General features: G+C 39.1%; 1 protein-coding gene across 1 annotated transcript; it reads left to right on the top strand.

Moving 5' to 3' along the window:
* The first annotated feature begins 45 nt into the window (after window positions 1-45).
* On the top strand, window positions 46-17,292 carry mapk4 (mitogen-activated protein kinase 4). Its single transcript, XM_024275200.2, has 9 exons — window positions 46-266; window positions 1,878-3,077; window positions 3,351-3,526; window positions 10,844-10,988; window positions 11,849-11,931; window positions 12,041-12,119; window positions 12,319-12,535; window positions 12,816-12,981; window positions 14,241-17,292. The coding sequence occupies exons 2-9, from the start codon at window positions 2,708-2,710 to the stop codon at window positions 15,183-15,185; spliced, it is 2,181 nt and encodes a 726-aa protein (XP_024130968.1). The 5' UTR covers window positions 46-266; window positions 1,878-2,707; the 3' UTR covers window positions 15,186-17,292.
* The last annotated feature ends 171 nt before the right edge of the window (window positions 17,293-17,463 follow it).

The raw sequence follows: 17,463 nt of genomic DNA, 5'->3' as shown, positions 1-17,463 counted from the left end.
AGCTGATCCCTCCCCTCTCCTCCTCCTCCTCCTCCTCCTCCTCCTCTCAGATCCTGCCTGTGATGCTCTGTCAGAGGGCGGACAGTCGCCCTCGGCTCCATATCATCCCCTGGTTTTTGGATCATCACCCTCCACCCTCCATCATCCTAATCTCACTCCATCTCCGGGGAGTTGCTGCTCGACTTTCTCTGCCGCCGAGGATCGCTTCCCGTTTCCCGGATCTTTTGTTTCTGGACGGCGGAGTGTGGCTGCGTCTGTGTGCGCGGGTGAGTGCTGATCTTTCTGCTTTCTTTTTACTTCTTACGCCAACAGATCGCATTTTGCGGTGTTCTCTTTTACCTGTTTATGGTCAGAGTGGGTGCCCACAGGGTTTCTGGTGCACTTTTTGGCGTGGAATTGAGCTTTATTTATTTATTTATTTATTCTTTGCTGTCATGATGCACTTGAGTTGGAGTGTTTTTGTTCTGGGAGAGGGGCGTCACTGTGGACACAAAGGCAGCTGCAAGAAGCCCGTGTGCGTGGAAGATGCTAAAGTTCAACTAAAAACACAACAAAATACTTTTATTTAAAATTTTACATTTGATTACCAAGTTTCATTTACTTCTAGAAAAACGTTGGGTGTCTATCATTATTCTAATGGTCATTAATTATTCTTACACAAACCTGAAGGGTTTTTAAGTCAATTTGATCCATTTTAAAAGTGTTCCCAGATATTTATTTATTTTTTTCATTTTATTTTATGTTTATGATTTTTCTGTGATTTCATAGGTGGTACCGTTGGGAGCAACTCTGCCCCTCTTCCTGTCACCCATCTGTTTATTCTCCCTCTAGCTTACAGCCACAACCTAACATTAGTGCGATGAAATTGGTGAGCAAAGTCTGAGCTAGATGCTAGCTTTGTTGAGGAAAACGAAGACGTTAATGGATCTATTTCGCAATCGCAATAGAGTAAAAATGGAGCTTGTAGCCCACCAACTGTAGCACCAACATCACCACTACAAGCTTTTAAAAACTTATTTTTTTTTGTTGTTGTCACACACCAGGTGTGAAATTTGTTGTTCGCATTTGACCCATCTCCTGGGGGAGTGGTGAGCTGCAGACACAGCTGCGCTCAAGAACCCTTTGGTGGTTTAACCCCTCACAATCCAACCTTTCAATGCCTTGTGTCTCATTTTTAGAGATTTGAACTTACGACCTTCTAGTGTCAGGACAGACACTCTACCATAAGGCCACTGAGCAGATTCACAACATTTTACACAAGAAATGCCATTTTAATCTTAATTTTCTTTATATATGTCCTCCATCATGATGTTAAAATCCAAAAAAACACAATTTTCCTTGGAGCGGATCTTTAATACACGTTCAATGAGAGACAGAAGGAGAAAAAGAGCACCAGCAGCAATGGGTTATGCATTATTTATAAAGTTTCCCCATGCTACACCTCCCACCCAGCACCACTGTCGATGCTCCATTTCCCCGGACTCTGTTGTCTCCTCTGACAGGCGTCCTACAACCTGAGTGCAAGCTTTTATCACTCATCACAGATCGTACGCAAATCCAGTTTTTCTCAGTTGCAAACCTAAAGCTTCAGCATTGGAGATAAAAGCAGTAAAAAACATTTTATTTTTCTTTTTTTTTTTATACTTTCAAAACATTTTTCATTTTGTGGTGAAAAGCCAGCAGCTGCATACAGTAGGTATTTCAGCATCATTGAGTTGACATGATTATCCCTCTCCCCGGCACACAGAGTTCCTTGTGTAGATTAGGTTTCTGCACTGTTCACCGTTATGTAAGGGCGACTCTTCTGCAACATACCCCGTTTCTGTGTAACTTTCATCTCCTGGCTTTCACCCTGTTTACCCTCTTTTTTTTTCCAGAAGCAGCAGCAGCTGCAGCAGATGTGCTGAGTGATGCAGCTAATACTGCTCTGACGCCGGAACACCTCCGCGCTCAGGAGAAGGCGGCAGGAAGAAGCAGATTAACCCGGGATTATCGACGCACAAATGGACACACAGCCATGCTCCAGGATTTCTCCTCCACCTGACTGCTGCTCCGAGTGAACTTCCTCGACTGTCACTCTGGTATCATGGAAGAGGAGGAGGAGCCGACAGAGACTCCTTGATTTCCCAACCCCATGACCCCGCCTCCTTTTGCCTGCTCTTTAAAAATAACAGATTGGTAACAAAAAAGACAAGTGCAACAAAAAAAAGGGGAAAAAAAAGGTGGGGAGGGGGTGAGAGCTGCTGTCCCATGATATGTCAACACTTGTAAGAGCAGAATCCGCCTCACAGAGGGTTGTTTCTATGGATACCCATTCCCTGCCTTGTATTAATAAGTCTCACTGATTTTTCCAAATCTTTGCATATGAAACCGGTGCAGAAATAGATGGGGATAAAAGCAGGAAAGATGTCAACAAGTTTATTTCAATCACGTTGCCTTGCTAGGTCATGTTTAACATAACAAGTTATGTTTAATTGATGAAGCATAAAAAACTCAGTTTGATACCTGAATGAATTAAAAAAAAACAATATTTACATTTTAGAGGAACTTCCAGGCTTTTTCTGCCATTCTTAACACTTCTGTAGAATCTTAGTGGATCCATGAAAATAAAGAGAAAACCTGCAGCCGCTCACTAAAGAAAACTCCTGCAAGATGTGACAAAAACACAGTCGAATCACAGTCATTTACTGAAATTATTATTATTTCCATGATGGCCAGCCAAGACACACCTCTCTTTCTCATTGGCTTTGAGCTCGGCGGTCACTTTGCTGACCCGCGGCCTCTTGGCACAGGAGTTACGGGTCTGGTCCTGTCAGCCACGGACCAGCGTACTGGACAGCGGGTAGCAATAAAGAAATTGGTGATGCGAGATGCAGTGACAGTTAAGCACGCCCTGCGGGAGGCAAAAATCACCCAGAGACTGCGCCACGAAAACATTGTGCGGGTCCACGAGGTTGTGGCGCCATATGGACGGCCACTGCCTCTGGACCCAACCCAAATCGGTGCCCTCTACATCGTCCAGGAGTGCATGGAGACGGATCTGGCTCGGCTGCTGGAGCTTGGACCTCTACCCACAGGTAGGAACTTTGGAACTTAGATATTAATATTTAATATTTAACAAATTATCCAGAAGATTCATAAAAAAAGGTGTTAGAAATGTTCTCATACTGAAAAAAGAGGTCATATTTTAATTATCGGTCTGGGAAAAGAAACATTTTTGTCTTCATGTGAAATGTTTTAACATAAAAGCTCTTAATTTTAAGAATTATTCAACAGGGAACTGACTCCTTTGAAGTTATGGGCTCATTTAAAGGAGAAGTTAATCAGTCTGACATTTTGCTCTTGAACAGGTCACGCCACTCTGCTGTTTTACCAGCTGTTGAGGGGGCTGAAGTTCATCCACTCTGCCAACGTCCTGCACCGAGACCTGAAACCTGCAAACATTTTCATCAACACCGACCAACTGCTCCTCAAGATTGGAGATTTCGGATTAGCCAGAATAGTTGATCCTCATTACTCCCATAAGGTGAGCCTGCACCAAAGTCTAAACATATATGTAAGCATGAGTTTTACCCACTAGTATTAAGATTTGATTATCATTTTCCATGTTACTTTAACTTATCTTGTAAATCAATATTTCATTTTTGCAAAATATCAAAAATTGCTCTAATTATCAATACTACCACATAATCAGTCCAAGTACTTAAGAATAAATAAAATAAAGTATCCTTAATGTATTGTCTTGAGATGTTTCTATACAACAAGACAAAAATGGAAAACATTTAACTCTATACTAATAAGTCCCTTTGACATGGTGAAGGTCATAAAGGATTTGACCCCCGTCCTGATTTTATCATCTGTATGTTGGTTGTTTGGAAGGTGAACGATGACTTACATTTTAGTGTGCATTTTGTTGAGCGATTTAAGTAAAATAAACGTATTTTAAAAGTCTTTTGTAGCATTAAAGCTCACTAATAAAATCTTGTAGAATTTAAAATCTAGATTTTTTTTGTTGAGATTGACCTTGAGATGTCCTTGCTGGAATAACATTTCTAAGATAAATTAAAATATTTTTGTTTTTATTAGATGTTTTTAAATTAAACTCTGTTTCTTGGATGAGGCATGAAGGTTAATGGTTAAAGACCCACTCCAGAAAAAATCTTTTTTTTACCGTGTTCTTATATCAGTTTTTTTCACAATGGAGGGCACATATAAAATAATTATCAGATTAAAACTATTTTTCTGAGATTTATTTTTTTAAATCATGTTGGAACCAGATGAAAATGTTTGGTTTGAAAACGTTTGGGTTTGTGACGCAGAAACTGCCTCGTCTCCCTTATCTGCAAACTACGGCCCGTGGGCCAGATCCAGCCCTCCTCCACATTTGGCCCGGCCCCCTAAAAACGATCAGAGATGCATGATTTTTTTTTCTTCTTTTTTTTTTCATTCTGACCATGCGATCATCTTGTGTGACTTTTTACTCCACTCTTCTGCAGTCTGTACTCCTCTCCGGTTATGTGTGGCGTTCTCTAAAATGTTTTGGACGCATCCTGCAGTTTTTACCCTATTTTTGTTAGCCTACAAACTGAGCCCGTTCCTGAATCAGAGAAGAAAACTGCTACGTGGCCCTTACAAGAAAACCTTTGGGAACCTCTGCTTTACACTAATGTTAGCTCGAGCTTGTGAGATGCTATAAGCTAGTGGGAGAGAGTGTAAACAAGGGGCTGATGGGAAATAAGTGGAGCTAACTTGCTCGCCAATAGTCTCGCCCACAACTCAGAGGCGTATTACTAATGAGCTCCTGCCGCTCTGCAGGAAATATGCATTAAAAAATTACACGCTTTTTTATTATGCTAAAAACAACATTATCATAAATAAAAAACCTGTGGGAGGGATTTTCAAATAAAAATACAGTTTAAAGAAGAAGTGTTGAAAATGGGTTTTCATTTTTCAATGTGACTTTAAGTGACAGCACTTTGCTGTTATTTACTCTCAAATCCAATATTTGCTCAGTTTTAAAGCTTGGCATTGATCTGATTCTTGTGCTTTTGGTATATCTTGACTTGACCTTAAAACAAAAGTCGATTTAGCTCCTTTTAACTCAGGAAAACTATAGGAAAACACTATAGGATGTTGTTTGTGGTCCTAGTGGTCGTAAAGGGGGTAATGCAGTTTTAAAGATGAGTTGTCTAAAGAATGATTCAGACTTAAAGCTTTGAACCAAACTTCAAATTTTACAATAAGACACAACTAAAATGAACTAAAACTGATTTTTCTTCCCCTATTTCCTCTGCTGTCTGGAACAGTAATTCTGTAAGATGAAAAATCTATTTTAAGACTTGTATAAATGATCTGTAAACCATCATCTGTGCCAATCTCCATGTGCAGCACTGGATATCCCATCATGCTGCAGGTCTCCTCTTGATAACCAGTGGGGAACACGTATAGTGTGTCATTTTTATGGCTGTAAAAGCAGAATAATCTGTCTGTCAGGTTTGTCTTATGTGTGATGTCCCAGCGGGAGTTTCAGGCAGTACTTGTCTGATTGTGTTTTAAAAGAATTTCACACAAACTGGACACAAATCTAGAAGTGGAAAATCATTTTTGAAGTTTTATCTTTGCAGAGATAAAGATGGATCATGGGTTATACTATCATATTGATCATTTATTTTACTGTGCACCCCCGTAATGTTGCTGACCTGTGTCTTTCACAAGGGGCTTCTTTTTCATCAAAGACTCTGCAAGGAAAATTTTCATATCAGGTTTTTCTCCCATCAAACACTGTGATTAGCTCATCATTTGGAGATTAGGGTCTTTAACAGATTAAAGTGATATATTACTGCCTCATTATTCAGTGTTATTTTGTGCAAAGGTCCCACAGCAGTCGTGTAACATTAGCAGAGCTGTGCGTGTTTGAGACTTTGTGTGTTCTTTGCATGTGAAGGGGAGCCCTTGTGAAAGGCAGTCTTTGTGAGACCAGAACACAGGACTCTGGATCAGCTGGGTGCAGACACAGGGGTGCATTCTGATTGTGAGCAGGATCATGGACGGAGGGGTCTAAGATGAGGGCATGAAAAGATTGGATGAGGAACAAAGGTGACTCGAGGAGAGCTCATGAAAAGAGAGGTGAAAACAGTTAGAAAAGAAGCAAAAGTGCAAAGGGAGGAAATGAGGAAAGAAGTGAGGATGAAAACAATCATCAAAGAAGGAAAGAAAATCTGAGGATTGGTCTGTTGGAGCTGTGCAAAAGTGCAGCAAAGAGTGTGCAGGGAGGAAACACAGATAACATCTTCTGCCAGTTTAAGAACCAGATATTTTCATTTTGGCTGGTAAATCTTTTCACCAGCTGAGCAATATTTTGTTTCCATAAAAGTGTTAGATTTTAGTCTCAGCTGCTTCTCCCCTATGACCATATGTGACGGAGTTTGTGCTGGGCTATTTGTGATTCAGCCTTGACACCACAGCAGGTGCTTACAGTGAAAGAGAAAGCATTTCTACCTAATCTGAGAACACAACGCCTTATTTTGAATTCTTTATTTATTTATTGTTGTGAAGGAAGAACTGACCTCTAACATGATGACATTTCACAACTTGAGCTATTAAGATATATATTTAAAGACTTACTCTGATAAGAAAATGTTTTGAACACGTTCTTTGGAGAAGCAACCAGCTAGTGTTTTTAGGGTGATTGCTTTAAGGAACTGTGACTGTGAATATTTCTATTAGAATGTGTAGATTTTGAGAAATCAAGTTTATTTATTGTGAAAAGTTCTACAAAAACATTGGTAATCACGTCTCCATGTTTGAGTTTATGTGATTATTTAAAAAAAATCTTCTATCTCACTCTGGGGGTTGTGTCTGTATGACAGCCGCTTCCGCTGTGTTTCTGTGTCTCTGTGGCTGAGCTTGAAGCTACACTGTCTAGTATTAATTTAAGGGGGAAAAAATAAAAATTTGGGGACCTTTTTTCTTTCTTTTTCCTTTTTTTTTTTAAATGTCTCAATGAGGCCCGAGTCGGTAGCCTCCGCACCCTTTAGCGGCTCTCTATCTGCCAGCATATCCAGCGATATCGAGCTGTATCCAGCCTTTGCCCCAAAGTAGCCGGATGAGCTCTGCAGCCCCACAGCTCCAGCAAGTTAAGGAAAAAGATGAGAGTTCAGGACAAAAACGCTTGTATTGGATTAGTATTCTACCTGCTGATCGAGTCACTGAAAACGTCACGTTCCCAAAGAGCTGAGGTCTGTCAGATATGTAAATTTTGGCCGTGCCGCTCAAATCCAGCTGCTGCCAGATCACTGTAGCGCGTTGCTCAAATCGCAACTTTAGATCACCTCAATTCGCGTCTGTACCGTTGACTTAATACTGAAACGCCTCAGCTGCTTGAATTGCGTTTGGTGTGAATGTACCTTGAGGCTGGAGTGTTAGGCTTTAAGCTAGCCGGAGAGCACGTAAAGAGACGGACGACGGGAGGTGTGGAAAGGCTTACTCTGTCCACAACTCAGAGGAAAATATCTGATAATCAAGTATTTATGTTCTTTAGCCGCTTTTCTCCTTCACAATCTACTGGATCAACGGTTGAAAAGTTACACATTGTAAAAGATTTTGTGTTAAAGGGTTAAACTGATGGGAAAACGTTTAAAATAGATCAAAAGATGATCGGAGTGGGGCTGTAAAAGTTGTTAATGTTTCCATTTGTAGTTTTTCAGTGACTGGCCCATATGGCAGACAAACATTTGCTCAGTTATAAAGTTGACAGCAGAGAGAAGAAAAAAAAACACAAATAATCAAAGATAAACTTAGATTGTAATCTTTTCACTCCAAAAGAACTCAAGCTTGTCCTCGTGTGTGAATGTCATCTGATGAGGCCGCTACGGAGATGCTCAGAAATTATTAATGACCTGCAGGGAGGATGGAAAGAACGAAGGAACGAAGGAAGGAGAAGTCAGGTGAATGAAGCTGCTGGTCATAAAGCAAAAGTGGAAAAAAGAAGAAAGATCAGGTAAATGAGAGGGGTTTTTGTGATCCTCCTTAATGGTCACATGACATCACATCCTAAAGCGTGTACTTCAACAGCCTGCCGGGAAGCAACAGGAGGAGCTTGGATAGAGGCTACTCAGCAAAAAAGTCGGAGGCAGTTAGCGAGATTATGTGTTCAGCAGACAGTGATGAAGCACTCAGTGTCGGTTTCTGTTGTGTTATCTGCTGAAGCACAGACAGGAGCAGGGAGTGAGAATGGAGACAGAAGAGGGGGACACACAAAAGGAGGTGGAGAATAAAGGTGGATATGAAAGTAGTGATGTGAAGATGCACAGGCAAAGAATACATCAAAGGTGGTGCAGCAAACGAAGATGCTAAAAGAAGTTAAAAGGGAAGAAAGTTACAAAGAGGAGGGGTTTTTTTTGGTAGCAGGGCTACTAAAAAACTTGGCCTAAACTAAAGCAGAAAGTGGATTTAAGTCAGCTTTGCTGAGCAACATATCAGGAATGTTGTGGATGACCTTAAGTGCTTTAATAACCCTCCACAACCTGCTGACTATGAACAAACTTTAAGTCCCTTTCTGTCCAGCAACACAAAGAGGGCATTTTATCTTTTCACTAAGATTTACATCCACCTTAGGACACATTTAAATGAAGGAGCTGCAATCTTCTTGGTGTAATGTGAAGCTGCTGTTACAGAAGACTTACTGTAAAATCAATCAAGCTGGTGAGAAAAGCTCACGGTGGTTTCTGACATTTATTTGGAGAGTGATGACTCATTTGTGTCGGGGTAAATGCCACGTCGTCCGTATGTCACAACCTAGAAACAATAATTAGAAGTGAAGACAACTGAAAGAGCTAGTGTTGGAATACAAAAGTGCAGCTTCAGCAGAAATATTTAAAGATCCACTCTAATAGAAAATTGTGTTTTTAACATGTTTTTATGGCATTTTACTCATAATGGAGGACTTATGTAAAGAAAATTTGGCTTAAAATAGCATGTTTTTAATTCAAATTGTAATTAATCAGAAGCAAATGCAGTTACTACAACAAGCCACTTGCTCCATTTTCCGCTCCATTCTGATCTAGACTACTAGATCCACGTACCTCTTAGTTTTCCTCAACCATTTTTGCTGCAATGGTAATAGGTTGGGGTTGTGAAGATTAATAAGCAAGCAGGAGAGCACGTAAACAAATGCATGATGGGAAGGGGGCGGGCTTACTTAGCCTCAAAAAGCCACACCCACAACTCCAAATTTCTAACTAGAAAAATTACATTATCATAGATAATCCTAATGTTTTTCACTGAATATGCCAAAGAAATTAACAAATAAAACGAATTCACTGAAAATGCTAATGCTATAGAGCTAAAGCTTTTGCAAAGTGCAGAGAGAATTTGAAACATTTCTTGTAAAATCACATAAATTATGTATAATTTTAAAACCCATAAAAGGGAAGAATACCAAAAGCACAAGCAGGAATGTCCATAGCGTGCTGAATGTTTTGATACCAATATTCCATAAGTTTCAAAGCTGCACAAAGAGTTTGAAAAATTTCTTGTAAAACCTCAAAAATTTCAGAAAATAAATAAAAAAAACCATAAAAATTGTGAATACCAGAAGTACAAGCATAAATGTCCTAGATGTGCTTAATGTTTTGATAGATACCAATATTCCACAGGTTTCAAAGTGTATTCCTATTGAGCTGAAAAATCGCATAAATTGTGAAAAAAATAAAATAAAATTTGTAAAAAAAATAGATACCAAAAGCACAAGCAGGAATGTCCTGCATGTGCTGAACCTTTTTATACCAGTATGCTTAGGTTTCAAAGTGCACAAAGTATTTAAAGAATTCCTGGTTTCTATGGGGCTAAAAAAAAGTTGCATAAATTGCACAAAATTTAAAAAAATGCTAAATATATGGTTACTAAAGGTACAAGCAGGAATGTCCCGAATTTGCTGGTTGTTTTGATGATAAAACTGCTTAAACTTCAAAAGTGCATAAAGTTTTTGAAGATTTTAAATCATTTCCCATTCATTTTCAATTAGGCTGAAAAAAATCACTTCAATTGCATAAAATCTTTAAAACTGTAATATATATCAATGCCAAAAGTAAAAGCAGTAATGTCTGGAACCTTTTGACACCAAGATCTCTGAAATCAATCAAAGTGTGATTGAAAAATGTACAGAAAGGAGCGGGAGAATCACTTTAGTGTAAAGCATACACACAGTGAACTCCTGCTGCTCTGCAGAAACTATGTCATAGAAAATGACATTTTTTAAAAATGATTTTTGTCTAAAAATGGCACAACTATAACTAAAAGACCACTGTGAAGACTTTTTCAATACATCAGAAGATGATCCTAGTGGGACTCAACAATAACAGCAATGAAATTGAGATTTTTTTTCCATTATGCCACATTTTTTAAACAACAAAAGATTAAAATTTAATTCCAACTTTCTGCCACCAAATTTTGTATTCTATTCATATACAATTATCTCTAAAAGTTGGATGGTTACAAGCAAAAGCCATAATTTCTTGCCTTCTAAGACAGAGTGAATCTGCTGATCAAATTATTAAAGCTCTTATGGTGTCTTCCAATGTGAGCTGATCCTCTAGTTTTTCCTTTTTTTTGTTCACAATCATTTTATCTTGTTAATATTCTCAGAAGTAAAATTTGAGTTTGACTTTATTATTAACTTCAACATCATCTGCCTAAACCAATTCCAGAAATGCCTGAAGTCTGTTTTTTGTAGAAAATAAAAATAAAAAGATAGAGTAGGTGCAGCTGTGGTGTAATACGTATCTATCCATCAACTGAGATGCTCCTCGCTTCTCTCCTCTATATTTATCCCTCTGTCCTGCAGGGCTATCTGTCTGAGGGTTTGGTCACTAAATGGTATTGCTCTCCCCGCCTCCTCCTGTCCCCCAACAACTACACGAAGGCCATAGACATGTGGGCCGCCGGCTGCATTCTGGCGGAGATGCTCACTGGACGCACGCTGTTTGCAGGTAGATTTACAGTCTGTCACACAGCCTCCGGGAAATAACTGTCATTGAAATGCCCCTGATAAACAAACCCCTAGAATATGAAAGCATTTCTTTATGAAGGAATAATTACATTGGTTGGCGGAGCACTTGTGCTTTAGCTAATATTTACCTTTTAAAAGGCAGTGAATATAAGCCGTCTGGATTGCAGAAACTGAAGGAGAGATATTTACAGTTCTAAAGGAAACTCCTTTTCCTGACCAGAATAACAACAACCATAGACCCATTGTGGCTGTTTGATTCACATGTGGTTCCAACTAACAGACTGTTTTTGACCTCCAGTAGCCCTCTACACCACAGGAATCATTTCAGGAACTCAGAGGTGTTATCCGCCCCCCATCGTTCCACCAAACGGGACGTTCACACATTAGGAGCCACACTCTGTGGGGTTTGATCCAACAGTAGGTGCTGGATGCACTTTATTTTGGTTTACCAGGAAGAAGAGGATTTGTTGTCAGCCAAATATGACGTGCATCTCTGGAGTTTGGTTTTCTAAGTGTTGGTGTAGCACCACCTGCTGTTTGGGAAATGCAAATTCACTGTCACATCAGGAACTTCCTTGCTGTTAGCTGCAAAATTGCTCAGTAAAGTAAAATACTTTTTTCAAAGGTTTACAGGCATAAAATGTTCTTTATTTCTAGTTTTAGGACATAAATGGTTGTTAATGCAGTCTAACATCATGAAACTACAACCTAATTGTTGCTGTTTATGTTCTGGTTCTAATTGATTAAACCCTAAAAGTGTTATTTATCAGTTAGGATCTTGCATTTACTTGTATTTGATCCTCTGTTCCCCCTCTGCTTGTGCCTGACTGCCTCTCACAGGAGCTCACGAGCTGGAGCAGATGCAGCTGATCCTCAACACAGTGCCCGTGCAGAGGGAGGAGGACAGACAAGATCTGCTACAGGTGACGCCAGAGGACACTTGGAATTGAACAATTGCAAAATAAAATTACGTAGAATCATGTTAAGTGAATTAAATAGAGTAAAAATATCTAAAACCACCCTGCCTCCCAGGTCATGCCTTCATACGTCAGTCATGGATGGAGAGTCAAGACTCCCGTCTCTGTATTGCTGCCTGAAGTGGACGCTCAGGGTGAGCCTAGGGAATTAAGGGGTGCTTGATGGGGGGAAGCGAAGCTGTGAGCTGTCAGAGGAAAGCAGTGGAAGTGTCTAAGAAAAAGAAACTCCAACATCCTGACTTGTGTCAGATGAAGAGACAAGATAGACATGTTGAAATGCTCCAAGCTTTACTTATTCAAAGTAAATTTCCTTTTTTTTTTACCCCCTCCCAGCTGTGGATTTCCTTGAGCGCATCTTGACCTTTAACCCAATGGATCGTCTGACAGCTGAAGCGGCGCTGTCCCACCCTTTCCTTCAGCAGTACTCCTGTCCCGAGGACGAACCCGTTTCATCGAATCCCTTCCACATCGAGGATGAGCTGGACAGCCTCATCACTCAGCAGAGCCTGAGCGCCAGCAACAGTCACACCTCCAGCATCCACTGGGATCGGTGAGGATTCTCTTCTCTTTATACCCTTTAGTTGCTAAATAAATACATAAGAATACCATAAATGATTATTTTAACATACATTTTCCTCTTATTAGGTTCATAAAGTTGTGTTAAATAGCTATAAGTAGACTTTCATTGTGATTGGAATTCATCAGAAAAGCTCTAAAATACATTTACTGCACACTAAGATTTAATTAATATTTGAATTACATTATAAATAAAAATTGTTTACACAAATTGATCAAATTTATATATATGTCAACATTTGTCCCATCTGCAGGTATGACAACAGCTTATCAGCTGACCTGTTCTGGCAACAGTCAGCTGACAGGTGTCGCTGCATCCCCGCCGGTCAAATTCTATCTGATCTGGGAGACAATTCAGAGAATGAAGAGGTGCGCCGAGATCCGCGGGCCAGTTTCAGCTCACTGACAGAGGAGGCTCAGGTTGTCAACTTCTTTCACTTTATTGATTTGTACCCAATTTCAAGTTCAGTCATATGACAAGAACAAAGCAGCTATTGTGAAGCTTTTGAAAGAAGCATTCGTTTGCTGAAATGATCATTTATATTGTTGATAAAACATAGACACAGTCAATATTTTATTTCATCAAGGCAGGGCAAGATCATTATTTTTTTTACTGTAAATTAAAAAGGAAAAGTGAAGAATCCCCATTTTTGACCTACTGGAGACCTGTACCATGTCAGAAAGAGGCTCTAAATTGGCAAGAGCTTAGATGCAGTGTTTGAGAGCAAACACAAGCATGAAGGCTGCAACAACATGCATCACAAAAATAACTAATATTTAACATGAAAACAGAAAAAAATCAATTTAAATGGAACTCAATAAGACTCAGAGCAGAGGTCTGAAACCAGCTGCTCCAGAGGCACATGTGGCTCTCGGATGCCTCCATTATGGCTCTCTGGTCGACCAAAAATAATAAAAGTTTTTAATTTTAAAAAGTAGCTGTAAAGTTAAAGTAAGTGAGTGGTGAAATAAAATTAAAAAAGTAAATTAAACAAACTTAAACTTTATTCAGGTCATTCACAAATAGTTGAAAGACAAGACTGCACAAGTTGAACTAAAACATGTACGCAAAATCAGAATTAAGGAGCTAATTGAGGAAGATTTTCTTTTTTTGTACAAATTCAAGGATTTTAGATGCACCTTACGGGTCAAAAATTACAATAGATGTCACCTGATACAGTTTTGTCAAATTTACAAATTCCTGGCTTAGATGCACCACAAACACAGTAAAATAAAAAGTTTTTTTTTTAATTACTTCTGACGTTAGAGTGTACATTTGCTGCTTTGAGATGATCCTCTGTGGTGCAGGGTGTTTTATTTTGAAAGGAAGTCATGTAAATTACTGTCTAAAGTTATACACTTTTTCCATATTTTGGAAAAAGACTATTTTCTCTTAATGTTTGTGTTTTGTTTATTCAAATACATTGAATTCAAATACATGAAACGGTTCAAATAGCAAGTGACCTCCTGTTAACCCTTTAACACCTGAGGCGTTATCGATGACTCTTAAACACAAAATCTTTAACATACTGTAACTTTTTAACCATTAACACGATCAACGTAATTCCGCTTTTCTCCTTCAGAATCTACTGGAATTACGTTGATCGTGTTAACAATTACTAAAAGTAAAGCTCCAGTGTTCTCCTAATTCTCCTAATTTGTTGCCTTTCCTTATACAGGTTGACCCACGCAAATACTCTCACAGCAGCTCAGCCGAGCGCTTCCTGGAGAACTCTCACTCCTCTCTGGAAAGAGTTTGTGGCGTCGGTTTGGGGGAGTTGGACTGCGGCCGCTCGTGTGACTACAAAGTGGGATCTCCTTCATACCTTGATAAAATTGCCTGGCGGGAAGGAAAGCCTCAACACTACTCAGAGCCTAAGCTGATTCTGGATCTGTCTCACTGGAAGTGCAATAAGAGCAACCTGTCGATGCCTGCTGAGCCCATTGGTGGCAGCATGGAGGACCTGGGGGGAATGAAGGATAAGGAAGTGAGGAAAGATGAAGAGGAGGAGAGCGGGAATCTGTTTCAAGAAATTTCTCGCTGGGTGGAGAGCACGCAGTGTCGTCTGCACTCTCCTAGTCCCAGTCCTTCATCGGAGCAGCCCTCCTGCTACACCTCCTCTCCACCGCTCCCGATCTCTCCCACCGACCTGCCAACACCCGTCTTCCAGTACACAGAGGTTGTGGAGCATTCATCAGCTGAAGATGAACAACTCAGCCCCTTTCCATCCCTAGCATCCTCTTACAATAACATTCCCTCCCTTTTCCCATCATCACCAACAGCTCTTCTCTCTCCAGACTTAACTCAACGACTTTTACCTTCCAACACTTTCCTTTCACAACACAAGGAATCCCAACCCCTTTCCTCCACCTCCTCCTTAGCTCCGCCCGTAAAGACAGACTCCTTGGATCCTGTGCCTGTTAAGCATAAGGAGCGACTGCTTGACCTGGACGCTTTTATATCCCGGGCGCTCCAGCTGTGTCGGCAGAATAAGGAGAAAGCAAATGGGAAGAACGGACAAGACGCAGGGTGGATGGAGGAAAGCAAGCAGGCTAGCATTAAAAGAAAGGTACCCAAACTCCCAGAGCACAGGAACCCACCTCCACAGACCCCCAACTACTGATGCTGAACTTCACACCCAAAACTGGATGACATCATAGTATAGCACAAGCAAAGATCCCTCTGCATCAAAAAGCTTTTTACTATCAACCTTTTGGATTTTTTTAGATATCTGGGTATAAAGAAATGCCCTCCAAATATTAAAAAATGAGTTTGATTTGAATATAAATACACTCAATCAGCAGGTTATAATTTACAAACATTTTCTGTGACACAGATCGGGTGAGTCTTGAAATTTTCAAATCTTTTCAAAGTCTTCCAGTGGTGACATTGATGGAAATAATGCCAGTTATGTGTTTTTTTTCCACCCCCCCAAACAGCTCTGAATGTATTACTGTACTTAAAAACAGTTTATGTCACAGTAAACTGTCTGATTTTTGCTGGTTTAACACGTTAAAAAACCCTAGTTTTGTCACTGTAAACACAGTTTTTTGAGTTGTCACATCTAACTCCAACATTTATCACAATATTTGTAATGCTGTTTTTGTGGTTAGAATTTTGATGAATCATTTTAAAAATGCATTGTGTTTTTCATTTGTGTCGTTTGATTATGAAATGCAGTCGATCCCTGTTAAAGGATCACTTTTGTCTTGTAAAAATAGGAAGGTCACCCAAGTTTAAACAAAAAAATCAAAAAATTGTAGGGTTTTATTTTGCTTTACTTTATTTCATTTTACTCTACTTTATTTTTTACTTTACTTTATTTTTACTTTACTTTGATTTACTTTTGTTTTACTCTGTTTTACTTTATTTTACTTTACTCTATTTTATTTTATTTTACTTTACCTTAATTTATTTTGTTGATCAATGCACCAAACAAATCAACTTGTCTTCTTTTTGTTATATATCCCCCATATATTGATTTTGTTGTCTTATTTAGCTGTTAGCAGCAGCTACTAATGCGAACAACAATAGTTTATGGTTTAAGCATAGATACTTTATAGCCAGAAATAAATATATTTATGAGTAAAACCTCAAAGTGCTGCCCTGGGTCAACGTCAACATCAAAAGATGCTCTGATCATTTTTTTTTTTTGTATCTGACAACTCACAACCAGATTAACCAGTTAGAGAAAGAGCTAGCATTAGTGCATAAGATGTTCTTAAAAATGCATTGTGCTGCCTTTCTACTATAAATCTCTCAGTTAAATAAGTTAGACATGTATTCAAATTGGAATACTAGAATTCTAACATTGAGTATTGGGGAACGTTAAAAACTGGTGCCAAAAATTTACTGAATATTTTTGTGTTCAGTCCACAACAACTCAATAGTTTCTTCAGATATTTATTTCATTTATTAACATATGCACTTATTACAAAATTCCTTCTTAAGATTTGACTGTTTATAAAAATGTAACATTGCTCTAGAATGAAAGTTCACTTTCAAAATATTTGGATCTATAATGCACACTTTAACCTCCTGTACACACACACACGTTATCAGCATATTTTCCTTTAGTGAGCAGCTTCAAAATATTACATATGTGAGTAGTACAAGTAAAATCCATTAGACACCAAGGCTGAATATGTGTTTCTTCCTATTCTAAAGCACTTGTATCTTCAGCATAGTATGCATAAATTTAAGCACTGATTGAAACCCCCATAACAACTCTGTTTTCTCGTAGGCTTTGACAGTGTTTTTCCTTTAATATCTAGGATAAAATAAAGAGCATATTCTTTCCTCAGAACGGATGTTCTATCAATGATAACAGAGAATGTTCCCTGCATCTGACCTAATTAAACTATATTGCAAGTTTAACTATTGCAGTAGGCCACAGTTTCATCCGCAGGTCACTAGCCAGCAATACCAATCACCTTGACACTGTAACATGTTACCACTGAGCCTAAGTTCATGACCCTGATTCTGCAAAGCAATGATGAAAATGTGCTCCATCATACCTCAGTGTATCCAGCTTGCTGAATGTAACATATCCATGTGCCCTTCTTACTGCATGCATCTAGACTGCATCATCAGTTTGTGCTTCTGACTTTATTTCTAACATGATAGGCTTTTGAGATCTTTATTTCAATGATTTGTCCTGGGTCATGACATCTCTTTTGTAGAGTCAGATTTTGTGAAAAAACAATAAAATGACATTGAAAACTAGAAAAGTTCTATCTGTCTGTCTGTCTGTCTGTCTGTCTGTCTGTCTGTCTGTCTGTCTGTCTGTCTGTCTGTCTGTCTGTCTGTCTGTCTATCTATCTATCTATCTATCTATCTATCTATCTATCTATCTATCTATCTATCTATCTATCTATCTATCTATCTATCTATCTATTTTG

Source organism: Oryzias melastigma, linkage group LG9, assembly GCF_002922805.2.
Source record: "Oryzias melastigma strain HK-1 linkage group LG9, ASM292280v2, whole genome shotgun sequence".
NCBI classification, from domain to species: Eukaryota; Metazoa; Chordata; class Actinopteri; order Beloniformes; family Adrianichthyidae; genus Oryzias; species Oryzias melastigma.
The sequence above is the reverse complement of the archived record's forward strand: the minus strand, read 5'-3'. Positions and strand labels throughout refer to the sequence as shown.

What these genes read in the sequence shown, in the direction of transcription:
- mapk4 (XM_024275200.2), top strand. Translation starts at nt 2,708, where the DNA reads ATGATGGCCAGCCAAGACACACCTCTCTTTCTCATTGGCTTTGAGCTC. An exon ending in TGGACGCACGCTGTTTGCAG is followed by an intron (nt 10,989 to 11,848) that starts GTAGATTTACAG and finishes TGCCTCTCACAG; the next exon opens with GAGCTCACGAGCTGGAGCAG. An exon ending in TCCAGCATCCACTGGGATCG is followed by an intron (nt 12,536 to 12,815) that starts GTGAGGATTCTC and finishes TCCCATCTGCAG; the next exon opens with GTATGACAACAGCTTATCAG.